This window comes from Melopsittacus undulatus, chromosome 6 (assembly GCF_012275295.1).
Source record: "Melopsittacus undulatus isolate bMelUnd1 chromosome 6, bMelUnd1.mat.Z, whole genome shotgun sequence".
Taxonomy (NCBI): domain Eukaryota; kingdom Metazoa; phylum Chordata; class Aves; order Psittaciformes; family Psittaculidae; genus Melopsittacus; species Melopsittacus undulatus.
In genome coordinates, this window is record NC_047532.1 from 24880863 (window position 1) to 24896794 (window position 15932).

At 56.2% G+C, this 15932-nt stretch overlaps 1 protein-coding gene across 1 annotated transcript; it reads left to right on the plus strand.

Moving 5' to 3' along the window:
* Positions 1-1370: 1370 nt before the first annotated feature.
* ETV5 (ETS variant transcription factor 5) lies at positions 1371-15016 on the plus strand. Its single transcript, XM_034064229.1, has 13 exons — positions 1371-1481; positions 1986-2124; positions 2241-2328; positions 2478-2525; positions 2627-2677; positions 8079-8208; positions 8345-8596; positions 10271-10533; positions 11279-11338; positions 11807-11875; positions 12207-12376; positions 12973-13074; positions 13218-15016. Exons 2-13 carry the CDS (start codon positions 2080-2082, stop codon positions 13437-13439), a joined length of 1500 nt encoding a protein of 499 aa, XP_033920120.1. The 5' UTR covers positions 1371-1481; positions 1986-2079; the 3' UTR covers positions 13440-15016.
* The last annotated feature ends 916 nt before the right edge of the window (positions 15017-15932 follow it).

The window sequence follows — 15932 nt, forward strand, 5'->3', positions numbered from 1 at the left end:
CCTCAGCAGCCTGCCTTGTTCCCCGGCCCAGGTTTTGTCACCCACCTGCCCCTGTGTCATCTGCTAATTTTACCAGTGGTGATTTAATCCGGGTTGCCTGTGTGCAGAGGGGAAGTGAGAATGCCAGCAGAGCACCCCAGGAATGATCCCTGAGCAGCAAGGACATCCCGTGCCCTCTGTGCGCTTCCCCCCCGTGCTGGGGGCAGGCATCTGGTGGGCAGTGCATCCTGGTAGGTGTCCTCTCAAATATAACACAGGACATAATGGCAGACGAGCGACCAGCCATTTACCAGCATCTTCCCTGGGGGATGGTTGTGGCTCTGGAGGACTCTGGAAGCTCACCAGTACCCCAACACGGACAGAGAAAACCCACCAGCAGCTCAGAACCATGTTAGGCAGCTCTCCCAAGACAATGGCAAGGCTATGACCTGAAGACAAGGATTTCAAAACAGCTTCAACATTGTACCAACAGGCTTCCTAAGGCCTAAATTCCCAGGATCCGAGCAGAGGACTCCTTTCTCAAGCTGAGAAGCTACTGAGGCACTTGGCAGAGCAATGCCAGGCCCTCAGCAGCATGACTGTATCCTAAACTCATTCCTAGTCCTCTGAGCTATTTGCAGTCCTGTAAGGGCTTGTGTCCACAAACCCACCCGAGGGGATCCGTGGCCACAGCAGCCACAAAGCCCCTGCAGGTGGGGACTATTTTTCTTATGGCCTCCTCCAAAGAGTCCTTCTCAAAGACAAACCTTGCTCTCAGGGTGGCTGCAGGGGAAAGGCTGCCAAACCCAGCACTCAAGCATGGGCTAGCCCGGGACTCGCAAAGGGACCCGTGTGACGGCATCTTGCTGGTGCAGAACTGCCTCCTAAGCAAGCAGAATGTCCCCATGGCATGTGGTGCCTGCGGCCCACCCCGTCTGCAGAGCTGCTGTTCGGCAGGGTCTTGGGCACTGCGTGTAGAGATCAGGTTTCCCTCATCCCCGCTCGGATGCGGTCCCCAGCCTACCCCACCTACCCTCCGCAGCTCCCCTTTAACACCCCAAGGCACCCTGGCGGAGGGGATCGCGGCCCCTTTAAATGCTGCGGAGCCGCAGCCCCACCCGCCGGCCTCTTCCCCCTTCTTTTTTTTGTGAATGAAAAACGTTCCCCGCGGAGCCAATGCAAATCCCGCCGCGCCCATTGGCTGCCGCCGTCCCCGCCCACCCAGCCGCTCTCAATGGTGCTCTTCTGAGCGGAGAGCGGGCGGGCGCGCAGCGGCGTTGCAACCAATCAGACGGCGCGAGCGGCAGAGCGGCGGCGCTCGATTGGCTGGCTCCGAGGGTAAACAAGAGGTGCGGGGCGGGGCGGGACGCGGCGGAGGCCGCTGGCTCGGGAGCTGCGGGTGCAGAGCGGAGCGCGGTGCCCGGGCGCGGAGCGGCCCCCTCACTGCCCCGGCTGCTGCTGAGCCCGCGGCGGTTGAGCCGAGCCCGCGGGTCCCCGGCCGGGTACGCGGGGCCTGGCGGCGGGGCGCAGCGCGGCCCAGGGCGGGGGAGGTGTTTATGAATGGCGCTGGCCGAGCGCTGTGAATGGCGGGGGGGTGGGGGCGCCAGCGGGCGGGGGGAGGGGAGGAGAGGCGGAGTTTATGAATGGGGCGCGCGGGGCGGCGTGGGAATGGGCCCGGCTGCGGCGTGGCCCTGCCAGCGCCTAGCACCAGCAGGGGCGGGGGGAGGCGAGGCGTATGCGGAGCCTTCCCTGCCTCCCTCCCTGCTTTCCTCCCTGCTTCCCTGCCTCCCTCCCTCCCTCCTCCCTCTCCCACGGCGCGTGATGTCACGCCCGTTTCTATAGAAATTGGGTGACATCACGAGCCGGGGGGCTGCGACCCGCCACGGCAGGAGCGGGCCGGCTCCCCGGGGAGGCGCGGCGGCCCCGCACCGAGCCAGCCCCGGAGGCGGTGGGGGCCAGGACCTGATCCTGACACCCCCCCTCCCCTCTCTCAACCCCCTCTCCAGCCGCGCACCTGCCAGAGCCTGGGCAGGATCCCCCCCTTCTCGGGCCGGCGTCGATGCTGAGCGGGTCGGGGGGACTCCCCACCTCCCGTGCACCATGGACGGCTTCTACGACCAGCAGGTTCCTTTCATGGGCCCCGAGGTAAGTTTGCCCTGTGCATCTCCTCCTGCCCCCTCCACCCTGTCCTTGGGGGCACCCGTTCCCCCGTCCTTGGGGGCTGCCACCCTCACGGGCTGTTGTCACCCTGGTTGTTGCAGAAGTCCTGTGCAGAGGAGGGCCGAGGCCGGCTGGGATCTGATAGGAAAAGGAAATTTTTGGAGACCGACCTAGCCCACGACTCAGAAGGTAAGCAGGGCTGGCCTGGGCGGCCGTGGCCTTGCTGCGGTCCTGTGAGGCCACTCTCCTCACATTCGTTGGTTTAGAAATAATCCCGTGAATAATGGCAGTTTTATTTATTATTCTGTGGAGTGCATAAGTCTTTCACTCTGTTCCAGAGCTCTTCCAGGATCTCAGCCAGCTCCAAGAGGCCTGGCTAGCTGAAGGCAAGTCTTCACCTCCTCCTTTTGCTGTGTAAAACCTCTCTGTGAGCATGTTTTTGAGAACTGAAAACGCCATAAACCCGGTGTTTGTGTTGTTTTTTTAGCTCAGGTCCCTGACGATGAACAGTTTGTCCCAGATTTCCAGTCTGAAAGCTGTAAGTGATCGTTCTGGGGGTTTTATTCTCTGGGGGAAAATGTTTGGGTGCCTTTGTAAAGCCTCACACTGGGTTTGGAGCAGCTTCCTTGGGAAAGCAGTTGTTGTTGGGGCTGAAACTGAAATCACAGACTTGGGAGAAAGCGCGTATGGTTTGGGTTCATCGAGATGAAACTTGCAATGTCCCGTCCCTTTTAAATAGGGGGAACTATAGCCAAATGCATGGAAATATCTCTAACTGATCTCTGGGCTCCTCTGAGACTTGCTGCTTGTTCATAGTAATGTTGATTTGCTTATAAACACATCTTTTCCTTTTCAAGTGGAAGCACGAGCCCGTGCTGGGCTCCTTGGTTAGCCACAATTTCTGCAGTTTCTGGAGCTTTTTAACAGTCGTGGCCCAGCGCTGTTGGCAAGAGTGGACCTGAGCCGTGAAACTTGAGCCGCTTTAAGCAGCATTAATCACTGGCAAGTGAGCATGTTTAAAAGGAGGCCAGTGAAAATGCAGTTCCTCTTGAATTGCATAAGAGTGAGAGTTGGTTCTGAGCTGTGGTTTGTGCTGAAATGGGTTAGTGGCCAGGGCAGGGGCTGGTTAATGGTGTGTGGTACTTTGCTTCTCTTGGGCACTGGTTCTTCTCGGGCTGAAGGCTTGGTCAGAGGGCAAGGGGAAATAGGGATGTTTTGATTTGTTAGCTGGCAAATGGAAGGAGTGGTGTGGTGTTGGTCGCTGGGTTTTGCTGCTGAGCCAGAGAGCTACACAACTTAAAGGAAATCAAATTTAGCCTGCAGTCGAACAGATTTTTTCATTCCAGCTTTGTCACAGCATGCAGCAGGGTATCTTCTCCTACAGTAAAATGCATGTTAATTATTGCTCTTTGATTACTTCTAAGTGGGAAGCTTGCCATTAAATTGTTCCAGACAGCCCAAGTTTCAGATGCGTTTTTTCCCTTGTCTCCCCTGAGATAAAAGGCGAGCCCAGAGTCAGAATCTCAACTGGCTGTTGACATCGTAGCGCAGCCTGGCAGCTCTTGCTTGGAGCGGTAGAAACCGCAGCGAGCGTGGGAGGGTGGCTCTTGGAGCTGGAGCCGTTTCCAGTGCCTTTTGGCAGTTTCTTGTTTCCTTGTAACCTGAAGAGCACAGAGAGGAGAGAAAACTTTTCTGGGTGATGCAGGGAAAGGAAGGAAAAGACAGAAACAAGGGGGCATTTGGTCGAGACTTAAAATGTTCTGACCTGTTCAGCCTCTGCAGACCTGGCGTTGAAATGACTTTGTCACTTGAAAGCAGACTCCCTGCTGTAATAACCTTTCTTAGCTGTCCTGGGCAGAGAAAGCAAAGGTTTCCTGGGCTGTGCTGGCTGGGGGGTTTCAGTCCAGCTAGTCCAGTGGAGGGGACACGGCTAGCCTGGCTCTTCCATACCAGCACTTGAAAGAGTTTAAAAAGGAGAGAGTCTCTAGCTTAGTGCTTTCTGGCCCCAGGTTCTCATTTCACTATGGATTTGAACTGAGTGTAGTGTAGGAAGAAAAAAGAGGGATGAATTCGGTGCAGCCTCTCCCCTGCATTCAGCTTTTGCTTCTTTTCCAGACTGGGGGGCACATTGGGTTCAATGCCCATTGGAGCCTGAGGGAAGGCAAGTCCCTATATTATGGATGTTTTCAGGCATGCATTGGGCTCTTCTGCAGCTTGTGCCTTTTCCCTGAGGAATTTGCTGCTCTCTTGTCCTGAACAAACCACCTCCCAGGGCCAAGCTTTCTCTGCTCAGTAGCTAAAAGGGATAAGCCAGGCTCAGTTTGACATGTTGGTGTAGAGAACGCTGCCACATGTGCTGTGTTGAGTCTCAGGGATGCTTCAAACAGTATCGTTCTCACCTTGCTAAAGAACCCCTCATGGCATGGCAGCTGCCTGCAGCTTGGCTGCTGCTAGCTTGCTGCTCCTGATTGTGTAGCTGAGGTCCCTGGCAGACATGGACTTAAGGTTGGGGTTTGGCAGCAAAGTTCCATAACATGCTGGGGGGCAGCAGGTTGCTGCTCTGGGGAGGAAATCCCGCTGGAGGGGTGGGGAAAGTAGGGCTCCGCTGAAAAAGGGATGCGTTGTTCTCGGCACCTTGGACTGAACAGCAAGAGACTATTTGCTGCTTATGAGCTACCCAGAGCAGTGGCAGATCCCCCTGGAAAGGTGAGGAGATTGTGAGTAACGCCAGCATAGGTGCAGGTTCTCCAGTGGTGCAGTCTGGGGGGAAAGGGGTATGTACAGTGTTGTATCTTGGTTGGTTCTTAAAGTAACTGGGAAGCAATGGGACAAGCTGAGGAGATCAAGCATCATCATGAGAGGCTTTGCCATTAGCAGGGCTTGCTCCCAGGGAACTTGTGGCTCCCTGCATGGGCAGTGAGTGGTTAAAGCCATGGCAGGGCATGGAGTGGAGTTTCTTACACACCAGAATGAAAGCAGGAGGTTTATTTCTGAGGAAGGGTTGTTTAAACAAAGGAAAGCAGGAACCTGGCTTCTATTTCTGGCTCCTCTCCTGGTGTGACCTTGGGTGCGTCCTGTAATGCTGGGGGATGGAGGGGCAGACATGGAACACAGCTTCCAGGTGACGCTTGAGTGGGTGCCAAGGTCCCCAGCTGGTGGCCAGGCTGGAAATGGTTTTCATTGCTTTCCCCATGGCTCAAGCAGTGGGTGCTACCAGCCAAACCAACATCCTCCATGTTTGGCCTCTTACAGGTCCCATCATGGTGATGGCTGGGCAGCAGCCTTCCCTGTCCCCTATCACCAGCAGTTCAAGGTCCCGAATGGTTTTAGGATGTCACCTTTCATGTGGCAGATCTCTTGGCTGAAGGTTGATGTTTGGAGTATCTCCAGTGTGGCCAGTAGGGTGGCACTGCAGGCTATGCCTGAGGCCCTCTGTGCTTCTTTGCTGGCAGGGCACAGCAGTGGCATGTGTGTCTGGTCCCCTTGCCTGTTCTTTCTGGGGCCCTTCCATCCCCAGAGGTTGAAACAGCCCAGAGAGCAGCTGTTGGGCACCCACGGGTGCTCTCACCACTCCCACAGCTCAGTCCTGGCACGGGTGTGCTGAGGTGTGTTCTCCAGCCCCGTCTATAGTTAAGCTTCTCCCTCTGCCTATTTTTATATACTTTTTTAGCTTTTAATTATAGTCCCAGCGCAGGACCGGAAAGGTTAAAAGTGTTTGTACACCCAGCGTGCCTTTGAGGCACTGGGGCAGGGCATCTCCTTCCCTGGGAACCCTCCTGCCCCCTTCCCAGCTCCCTGCCTGGCCACTTCCCACTGGAGACCTAAACCCAGCTCCTTCCTCCCCGAGAGCTGCACCCCAGACCTCAGCACTCCTCTCTGCTCTCAGGCTCTTCGGCATCGCTGCCCCGGCTGGCCATGAGCGCGCCTTGCCAAGCAGCACCAGCCGGCCCTGTGGTGTTTGTGTAAGGAATCCAAACGTTGCACAAAGTCCGGCTCGGCCAGCTGGTCTCTGTTAGGATCTTAAGGCTCGTTTCCCTTTTCTTGAATGGCAGCGCTAAGCTCTGGAGAAATTTTTCTTTTCTTTCTTTCTTTTTTTTCCCCTTCCCCGGCCACATGAATGGAGCGCTCCAAATTGTTTATGAATGGAGGGTGGTGCCTGCGCAGAGCCTTTTTTTTTTTTTTTCCTTTTTTTTTTCAATGAATAACCAGGCCCCATTGTACGGCTGGTGGAAAAACAACCCGCTCCAACAACACGGAGCCTGTTAGGGAGAAACATGCCTGCGATAGGCAGCTGGAGCCCTTCCAAAGCCAGTTCCCCTTCGCTTTCCCGCGGGGCGCCTGGGCTTTGCTGCCGCCACGCTGTCCTCCTGTTAAGGCTAGAAATGCTGAGAGTGGCAAAACCTCACTGGGGAGGGGGGGATAAATCCGGCTTGGGAGCGGGTGGGGGGCTGTGCTGGCTCAGTGTTGGGCTTTGTGTTTCAAATCCTCCTTGGGGGGGGTCTATGCCCTTGGTGTGCCAGGACTTTGCAGGAGGGGGGGGGGGAAAGGAGGGGTAGAGAGAGGAGTCAGCAGCTCTTTACAGGTTTTGACAAATTAGGGGAGCAGCTAATTACCTGGCAAGCTGTGAACAGTTGTCCTGGAGCTATTCGTTCCTCTCCACTGTAGCTGGGCTGTGTTTAGACTTTGCATGAAGCTAATACTCCACTTCCGATTAGTCTTGGCTCTCTGCTGCAGGCACTATTTAGGTAAAGATCTCTGAGGCGCTTTCCCTTTCCTAGAGCGCCTGCTTTTAGAAATGAAGTAGGTTAAGCATATATTACTTGGTTTAAAATTATATATAGTGAGGGGGCTAGGGAGGATTTGGGTTTAATGGGATGTTTGCCACTTGAACTCATACAGTTGTGGGACCCCTTGGAGCATCTTGGCTGGGGGAAGGTGGATTACATTAGACTGCTTGCTAACTCTCTGGCCAGCTCACTGGGAGCTGGGTTTGCCCCTGTAAGGGTGAGCAGGTTACTGTGTCCTGCTTACAAGCTGTCCTGGGATGATGGGGCTGTGCAGGCTCTGCCCTCCCCAGCAGAAGTCAGGCCCTGCCACTCTGGCTCAGTCTACCAGCAGGTCACGGTCTGCTAGGGCACTATCCTGCCATGGTTTGGTTGCCTAATGCTCTCAGGAGGGTAATTCAGCAACTGATTCATGAGCAAAAAGCACCCAAGCAGATGCTCCTCAGGGGTAATGTTCCCCATCACCTCCTACCGTGTGGGTGAGCCTGTATCATAAAATCATGAAATGGTTTGGGTTGGAAAGGACCTTAAAGCTCATCCAGTTCCAACCCCTGCCATGGGCAGGGACACCTTACACTAGACCAGGTTGCTCCAAGCCCCATCCAGCCTGGCCTTGAACACTGCCAGGGATGCGGCAGCCACAGCTTCTCTGGGCATCCTGTGCCAGGGCCTCAGCACCCTCACAGGGAAGAACTTCTTCCTAATATCTAATCTAAATCTTTCCTCTGTCAGCCCAAAGCCATTCCCCTTTGTCCTGTCACTAGAGGCCCTTGTAAAAACTCCTTCTCCATATTTCTTGTAGCCCCTTTAGGCACTGGAAGCTGCTCTAAGGTCTCCCTGGAGCCTTCCCTTCTCCAGGCTGAGAGCCCAGCTCTCTCAGCCTGTCTCCATAGCAGAGCTGCCCCAGGCCTCACAGCATCTTTGTGGCCTCCTCTGGACTCACTTAAGCACATCCCTTTTGCCCCAGAGCTGGATGCAGAGCAGAGGGGAAGAATCCCTTCCCTCAACCTGCTGGTCACGCTCCTTTCAATGCAGCCCAGGACATGGTTGGTTTCTGGCCTGTGAGCACACACTGATGGGTCATGGTGAGCTTCTCATCAACCAACACCCCCAAGTGCTTATCCTCAGGGCTGATCCTCCTCTGTCTCATTGCAGTGGTTCTGCACGCCCCACCTCCGGCAAAGATCAAGCGGGAACTGCACAGCCCTTCCTCAGAGCTGTCGTCCTGCAGCCATGAGCAAGCTCTCTGTGCCAGCTATGGGGACAAGTGCCTCTACAACTGCTGGTAGGTAACATGGTGACTGCTGCTGCCCACACACCCCTCAGGTCAGGGCAGCAGTGATTTGCCTCTTGCTCCTCCGCCGTGCAGAGGTGTTCTGGTTAGCACTGCTGTCAGTGCCCACCCCCTCTCCTCTCCACAGTGCCTATGACAGGAAGCCCCCCGCCGGGTTCAAGCCATTAACGCCGCCTGCCACACCGGTGTCTCCTGCACATCAGGGATCGGCCCTGCCGCCACCGGCCCCAGCCGTGCAGGCAGTGGCCCATGGGGCAGCCCCGGCACCGCACGCGCTGCAGGAGCAGAGGCAGCAGACCTTTGCCGTGCCGCGGCCGCCTCACCCGCCCATGCACATGCCAAAGATGATGTCTGAAAACCAATACCCCGCAGAGCACAGGTAAGGCTTTCTGCACCTGAGCAAGTGCTGGCGTCTTGCAGGTGTTTATGGGAGCTTTGGCCCTCATGAAACAAATCAGTGTCCTCAAAGCATGGGGAAGGAGGAGGGATGTTGTGGTTGCACTGTGAGGCCAGATGTTGCTGCCTGGAGTCCAGTATACACTAGTGCTTGCTGCTTCCCACTGGGGTCTTGTGGCTCTTTCTCCCCATGAGGCAGTTCCCTGCTGACAGGGATCTGCTCTTCCCAGCTCTGGGGGTGCTGGGCAGATCCTTTACCTCCCCCTTGGGAAAGGAGAGGGAGGCAGAGGCTGCTGCCTGCATCCATCCCTTCGGCAACAGGCAATGGTGCCGAGTTAAGGCTCCCACTCTCTTCTCTCCTACCCACTGCAGCTCTGCTGAGCTGAGCCCTGCTCAGCTGGAGAGCTGTAGGCGTCCCCATCCTGCCCCTAAACACCCATGGGTTGAGGGTCAGTCCTTAGCTCCCCTGTGCATTGCACTGCATTGCTGTGATTTTGGGTCTGTGGAGGGAGAGGCCTTGCTTCCTCTTTAATGGCTTTGTCCCCCATTAACGCTGCATCCCTGTAGGCTTTGTTGATTCCCTCCCTCACCTCAACTTTGCTCATGCTGTTGGTAGGTGACATGGTGCAGGTCACAGCTGACCTTCAGCTTTGCTTGTGGCTCCTGGATGCCCTTGGCTGGGGTGTCACCTATGGGCATGGAGCTGGAATGCGGTAGCCTGGAAAAGGCCATGGAAACCCTCAGTATATGCCCACAGCCCATGAGCATCCCTCCCCAAGCAAAATGGGGTTTGGCTCTGGGTGACCTTCAAGCCATGTGGGGGGCTGGGTACAACCCCTCGGGAAGCACCATGCTAGTGCAGAGCTTGGGTTTCACTCAGGAAGGGCAGAGGGACACCACTCGGAAATGGAGTAATCCCAGCCCAGCAGCTGGGAGAGCTCTGGTTACAAAGACAAATGGCACAAAGCCAGTGGAGAGGAGCTGGGTGCGGAGATCAGAGATCTCCTTTCAAGGTACCGGAGGATGAGGGGATGTGGCAGCACCCCCTCGAGATGGTCCCGTATCCAGGGACTGTGCTGGGGCTAGAGCTGGCAGTGGCAGCACCCCAGAGCTGAAAATAGTGCTCCCTGCCACCAAGTCCAAGGTTTAATCCCAGCCGCACAGACGGATTAGAGCTGCGGAGTGGATTTGGCTTTGCGTAAGCACCCACCCAGGTGCAGCATCCCCTGGGCCCTGCAGTTCTGACCCCCCCGGGCGGGTGGTTGTCGTGGGTGCATTTTACTGTTGTGCAGAGATTTTACTGTTGTGCGGTGGCTTTTTGTTTCCTTTTCCCACCCCTACCAGCTATCCTGGCTGCAGCACCAGGCTACCATCACCTAGTGCTTTGCAGTGATGGCCCATGTGCTGTCTCCAGTGTGGCTGTCCCCAGGGCTTGGAGGGGAATGGGTCTCTCCAGTACTCCACCGGGTCTCCACAGGATGAGCCCTCATGGTGGCTGTGCTCATGAGGAGCTGCGGGTGGGACACAATGCTGCTCCTCCCCCCGCAGCACACTGCTCTGAGGACACCGAGCCAGCGTTGGGTCCTGGTCTGGGGTAGGAGCCAGCACTGTGCCGGCAGTGCCGACCCTGCCCCAACGCTGAGTCCTCTCCCTGCAGGTTCCAGAGGCAGCTGTCTGAGCCCTGCCTCCCCTTCCCGCCGCAGCCCGGGGTCCCAGGGGACAGCCGCCCCGTCTACCACCGGCAGCTGTCGGAGCCCCTCGGCCCTGCCGCCCCTCGCCCCCCTCAGGGATTCAAGCAGGAGTACCATGACCCACTCTACGAGCATGGTGGCCCCAGCCTGCCCGGCCCTGCCCCCAGCCACAGCTTCCAACCCCCCATGGGCATCAAGCAGGAGCCCCGGGACTACTGCATCGACTCAGGTGGGTGCGAGAGGCTGGTGCTTGGGGGTGTATGGGTTACCCCACCAGCACCCAGGGAGTGGAGCCATCTCTGCCATCTGCCGCCTGTGGGTGCAGGGTTGAACCTGAAGTAGTTGGTGTTTCATCACCCTGGGGCTCCCGTGGTGCTGGGGCTGCTGTTTCACATGGAAGACGATCTCTTTTCTTTCCTTTTTTTGTAATCTTTTATCTTCCTTCTCTTTCCTTTCCCATGTGGGAGGCTAAAGCAACAGTTCACTAGATGCACGCAGTGTGGTTTGGCCACAGCCGCAGGCTGGGGTGCCCCATGGCACTCAGCAGGTCCCCCTGCAGCCCTGGCCTGAGGCCAGCTGTGATTTCTGGCTGCTGGACCCCACCAGCATCACGGAAAAATCCTCTAATCGCCTTAGGACCTAAAAATACCCCGACCTCAGGATGGAGGATGGCATGGCTGAGCAGATGCCTCCCTCCCCGCGGGGCCAGAGTAACATGGTGAAAACCGCAGGCTGACTTAAACCTTGCTCCCAGTGCTTGTTCCAGTGTGCTCCCCCCACAATCACACCGGGTTTCCCCCACAATTGGGGGTGGGGGCTGGGGGGGTGCTGTGTCCCTGGGAATGCTGGTGGAAGGGCTGGGGGGAAGATACCAAGGCTTGGCCAGAGGATGTGCTTGGGGAGTGGAAGGGGAAGGATGCTTGGAGGACCCCATGGGACCCAGGTCCTTAACACCACCTTTATGTCCCTTGCAGAAGTGCCTAACTGCCAGTCCTCATACCTGCGGGGGGGTGTCTTCCCCAGCAGCCATGATGGTGAGTGTACCTCTCTTGTTGGCATCCCTGGTGTCCCATCCCTCTCTTGGGGCCGGCAGAGCTGCTGGGCATCCTTCAAAACACCCATGAGAGCCCTGTCATACCTGCAAGTGTCTGCACAGGAGCAGCACTGCACCATCACTAAAATAAGGCTTGTGCTGTACTGCCACTGACCCCTGTGAGCCTGCTGCGAGGGACAGCAGTGCCATATAATCTGGGATAACGCACCCAGCATAGCTGCTAAGAGGGTTCTTGTTTCCCCAGCTCCCTGGGGTGAGTGGGACAGAGTTGTGTGGCACTCGGCTGTCAAGCTGGTGTGATGCTATTGAAATAACTGGGGGAGGGGTCTGCTCCCAGCACTGGGGATTTGGGGTCCTGTTTCTGGATGAAGTCAAGGCAGGGTTTTTTGGGGGGTCCAGTTGGGGTTGTGAAGGGACCCTTTGCTCACTGAGGTTCTCTTCCCCATAGGATTTTCATATGAAAAGGACACACGATTGTATTTTGATGACACATGCGTGGTACCAGAGAGGCTGGAGGGTAAGAACTCAGCCCCAGAGGAGGCAGGGCTGTAGGATGACCAGGACTCATGGAGGGAGATTCGGGCCTGGGATCTGTAGTGGCCAGCTTTTAAAACCAAGCTGTGCTGGCACTGTGCTCCTGAGAGCTGCTGAGCATCCTCCTGCACAGCTGCTGGGCATCATGGCCATCAGTGCTGTACTCTGTCCCTGCCACCCACCCTGCACCTCACCTCCCTGCAGCACCACCACCAGCACCTCTTCTCTGTCCAACTCCGTAGCCTGACGCTGTACAGAGGGTTCTGGCACAGGGATGAGCACAGTTTAATCAGCTGTGTCTTGGCTACACGCAGGTAAAGTGAAGCAGGAGCCCACCCTGTACCGTGAGGGCCCTCCCTACCAGCGGCGTGGGTCCCTGCAGCTCTGGCAGTTCCTGGTCACCCTCCTGGATGACCCTGCCAATGCCCACTTCATTGCCTGGACTGGTCGGGGCATGGAGTTCAAGCTGATCGAGCCTGAGGAGGTATGTGGGATCCTGCCCCAGCAGCAGACATGTCAGAGCCGGGGATGCAGCCTGGGGGGCGGGAGGTGGGGGCAGATCCTTCCCATGCAACACAGCAGTTCACACTTGCACTTGAAGCAACGCTCCCTCCCTCCCAAACATCTCCTGGATCCTTTGCCCTGAATCCCTGGTGCTGTGCTGGAGCTATGCAGCTCTGCGGAGGGTGACACAGGAAGAAACTGGGGAGTGATCAAAAGCAGCTGTGGTGCTGAGCTGTGCATTGTGGGTAATTACCCATAATATGTCTTAATGCTGTGCATGGAAATTGTGGGAGGTTGGGTGTTTTTTTGAAGCATCTTTTTTGGCAGACTTCCCTAATCAAATATCTTTTGATTCAGCCCCTGGTTTGGCAGTGGATGCTTTGTGGTGCTTGGAGCTGGAGCACTTACTGCAGCAGTCAGGGAACTGCTCCAGGACCTGGGTGACACTTTCACCCCTGGCTGCTCCAGCCCCCAGGAACAAGCCCCTACCCTGCATTTCAGCTGAGATTTCCTTTGAGGATCCAGGTCCAAAGCCCAGCTGCAGCCTTCACAGCTGCCACCTCTCTGTCCTTCCAGGTAGCACGGCGCTGGGGCATCCAGAAGAACCGGCCAGCCATGAACTACGACAAGCTCAGCCGCTCCCTGCGCTACTACTACGAGAAGGGCATCATGCAGAAGGTGAGTGACCCTGCCACCATGATGGGGGGGGGGGGCTGTCACCTGGGGCATAGCAGGAGCGGGGCTAGGTCTAGTGCTGGTTATGCCGTGCTTGTCATTCAAGGTGCAGGGCCCTTCTCATGCCCTCCTCTCCTTCCCTGCAGGTGGCTGGTGAGCGGTACGTCTATAAGTTTGTTTGTGACCCCGATGCCCTGTTTTCCATGGCCTACCCTGATAACCAGCGCCCCTTCCTGAAGACAGAGCCCGACTGCCCAGTGCCCGAGGAGGAGACGGTGCCGCTGACGCACTTTGAGGACAGCCCGGCTTACCTCCTGGAGATGGATCCCTGCGGCAGCCTTCCCTATGCGGAGGGCTTCGCTTACTGACTCAGCCAGGCTGGCAGAGCCACGAGCACTAGCGCATCCACCTGGGGCAAATACGGTTTTCTAAAGAATACTTTTTGCTGTTCAAAAGGAAAAACAAACCCACCAAACCGCATGCACACACAAATTGGAGGAATCTAAAACGCCCTGTGTGTGTCACTGCTGAATTCCCACCCTTCCTGTCCAAGGGCTAGTGCACAGGACTGCCTCTGGCTGGCACCTCCTGCCCAACATCTGTGTGATGCTTTGGGGCAATGGGAGGTAAAGATGCAGGTCTCTGACCCAGGCCCTGTTCCTCGCCAGCACCGTGAGGCCTGATGGCTCCAGCAGTGCCCCGGGACTGGGCTGAGCCGCCGTGGCCGCCTCGCCAATTGTCACGACAATCTGCTTTGCATCGAGCACAATCCGCGTAGCTGCCTTGTGTGGTGGAAAGGGCTTTGATTTGCACAGAGGAGGGATGCGGGGGGGGCCTCGAGGGCCACCACCCCAGGGCTGATGTGCGCAGCATCCTACCCCAACCCTGAGGAGCCTTCTGCCTTCTTCCCAAACCCACCCTTAACGGTATAATCTGATACAATGGTTTCCTGCCCCAAGCCCTCCTGCTTTCCCCCTAACCCCTGGGTCCCCTCTGTGTCCCTTGTTCCTCTTCCTCAGCGCTGTGGCTGTGGGCCATGGGTTGTGTTTCAGGGGAGGAGGTCCTGACCCTATCTCCCTCGTTTCTTTTTTCTTTTTTTTTTCCTTTTTTTTTAATTAATGTTTTAGGAGGGAAAAAAAAGGTTTCAAAGGTTTCTAAACTGATTTTTGTAGATTTTTTTTTTTTTATTTCAAAGCAAAGCTACTTTTTTTTGTAGCCCGGCTGCTGTTCCCAGAGCCCATGGGGATGCGCCCCTGGCTTTCCCGGTGCAGTGCCTGCAGCTCCCCGGGATAGCTGCTGAAGTATCTGGTCCACTCCATTTCACCACTTGAGTCCTCTTTCCCTAGGGAACTGGGGCTGAACCCCGGTGCCTGCTCAGCTGCACTCCCCTCCCTGCTCAGCATGGCCTCGGAGCTGGGTTGTAAGCCTATGGCAGGTGGGGACAGTGGGGTCCCCTATCCCCTTCCTGGGGTACCCCATGTCCCTCCAGCTCCCCCCTCCCTGCTGCGCCTCCTAACACTCCACCACTCATATCCATACCTGCCTGTTCCCCTCCACTGGCTACATGTTTTTGTTGTAAATGCTGTATAGGATTTTTTTTTCTCTTCCTTAGTTAGCTTTGGTTGGATTTTTGGGTTGGTTTTGGGGTTTTTTTGACCGATTTGTTCTTTTGGGGGAAGTATGAAGATTAACTCTGGGTAGATACATTTGCTCTCCCCATGGTGGTTGCAGTGGCCTGTACCCTTGGGGAGTAGTCGGTTGCAGGAACCCCACCTTGGGGCAAAGTTTTAACCATTTGCTCAGTGTGGCAGATCTGTGGTGCAGAAGGAGTTAATCTGAGGACTGATTTGAAATAACCTTTACTCGAGCAGGGCTATGTATCTCCTGCAAAGCTGCATTACATTCTGTACTGTGTACAATAAAGGATCTTGCTTTCTGTTCCTCACCGGCTGCCTGGGCCCCTGTTTTGCACTGTGGAATGCTGCCTGCGCTGGGAGGGATCCTCTGCATGGCGCATATGGGGCCACATGTCCTTCCTAGGAGCTGGGATCAGGTCACCGGGGCAGGGCTGGCCTCCATCCAATCCTGGGGCTGTTGTGTCTTGGTCTGGATGCTGCCACGGATTTCAAAAGGCACATCCAGTGAGAGGATCCGTTTGAAATGGGTGCAGCTTCTTGTGAGGTGCAGTAAATACTGCCTCCTCCCAGGGGTTTCTCAGCTAATGGGTCCAACTGCCTCTGTCACCTTTGCTCTTCCTTTGGACAACCAAGCTCCCTGCCATCAGGGCTAAAGCTCGTGGGGACCTTTCAGTGTTGGCACCTTGAGAGGAAAGCCTCTTCAAGCAATGGTTCCCCAGCACTTACTGGCCCCATTTCTAAGTCTGGGAAAAACACCCATGGAGCAGCAGGGTCTGCAAAGGGCTGAAGGAGGTGTGTGGAGGACAAGGGCTGCTCCAAGAGGACTTGACTCAGCTGAAGGGTCTGCCCTTCCCCTGATGAGTTGCGGAAAAGCTCAAACACCATTGAACTGCCCTGTCATGTTGGTCTCTGTGTTGGTCAGAGTAGGCTGAGCTGGGGTGTCCGTTGGCCTCCATCCCCATGCAGGCTGGTGGGGCAGTACTGCTAGGGACAGTTCTTCCCCTGCAGGCTGTCAGACTCCATCCTCAGAAATGGCAGTGAAGAGATAGAAGGTCCTAATGTGATGATGCCCTTTACATACTGCACCTTGCTTCAGTCTGCACCTGGCTGCCAGCCATGTTGCTAATAGGTCCTTGAGCTGCTCTTCTTCTATCATCGTGCCTGAAGTATTAGGCTGAGCAGAGAAATGTGGCTGTCTCTGAGCCCAGGCAGGGCAAAGCAGTG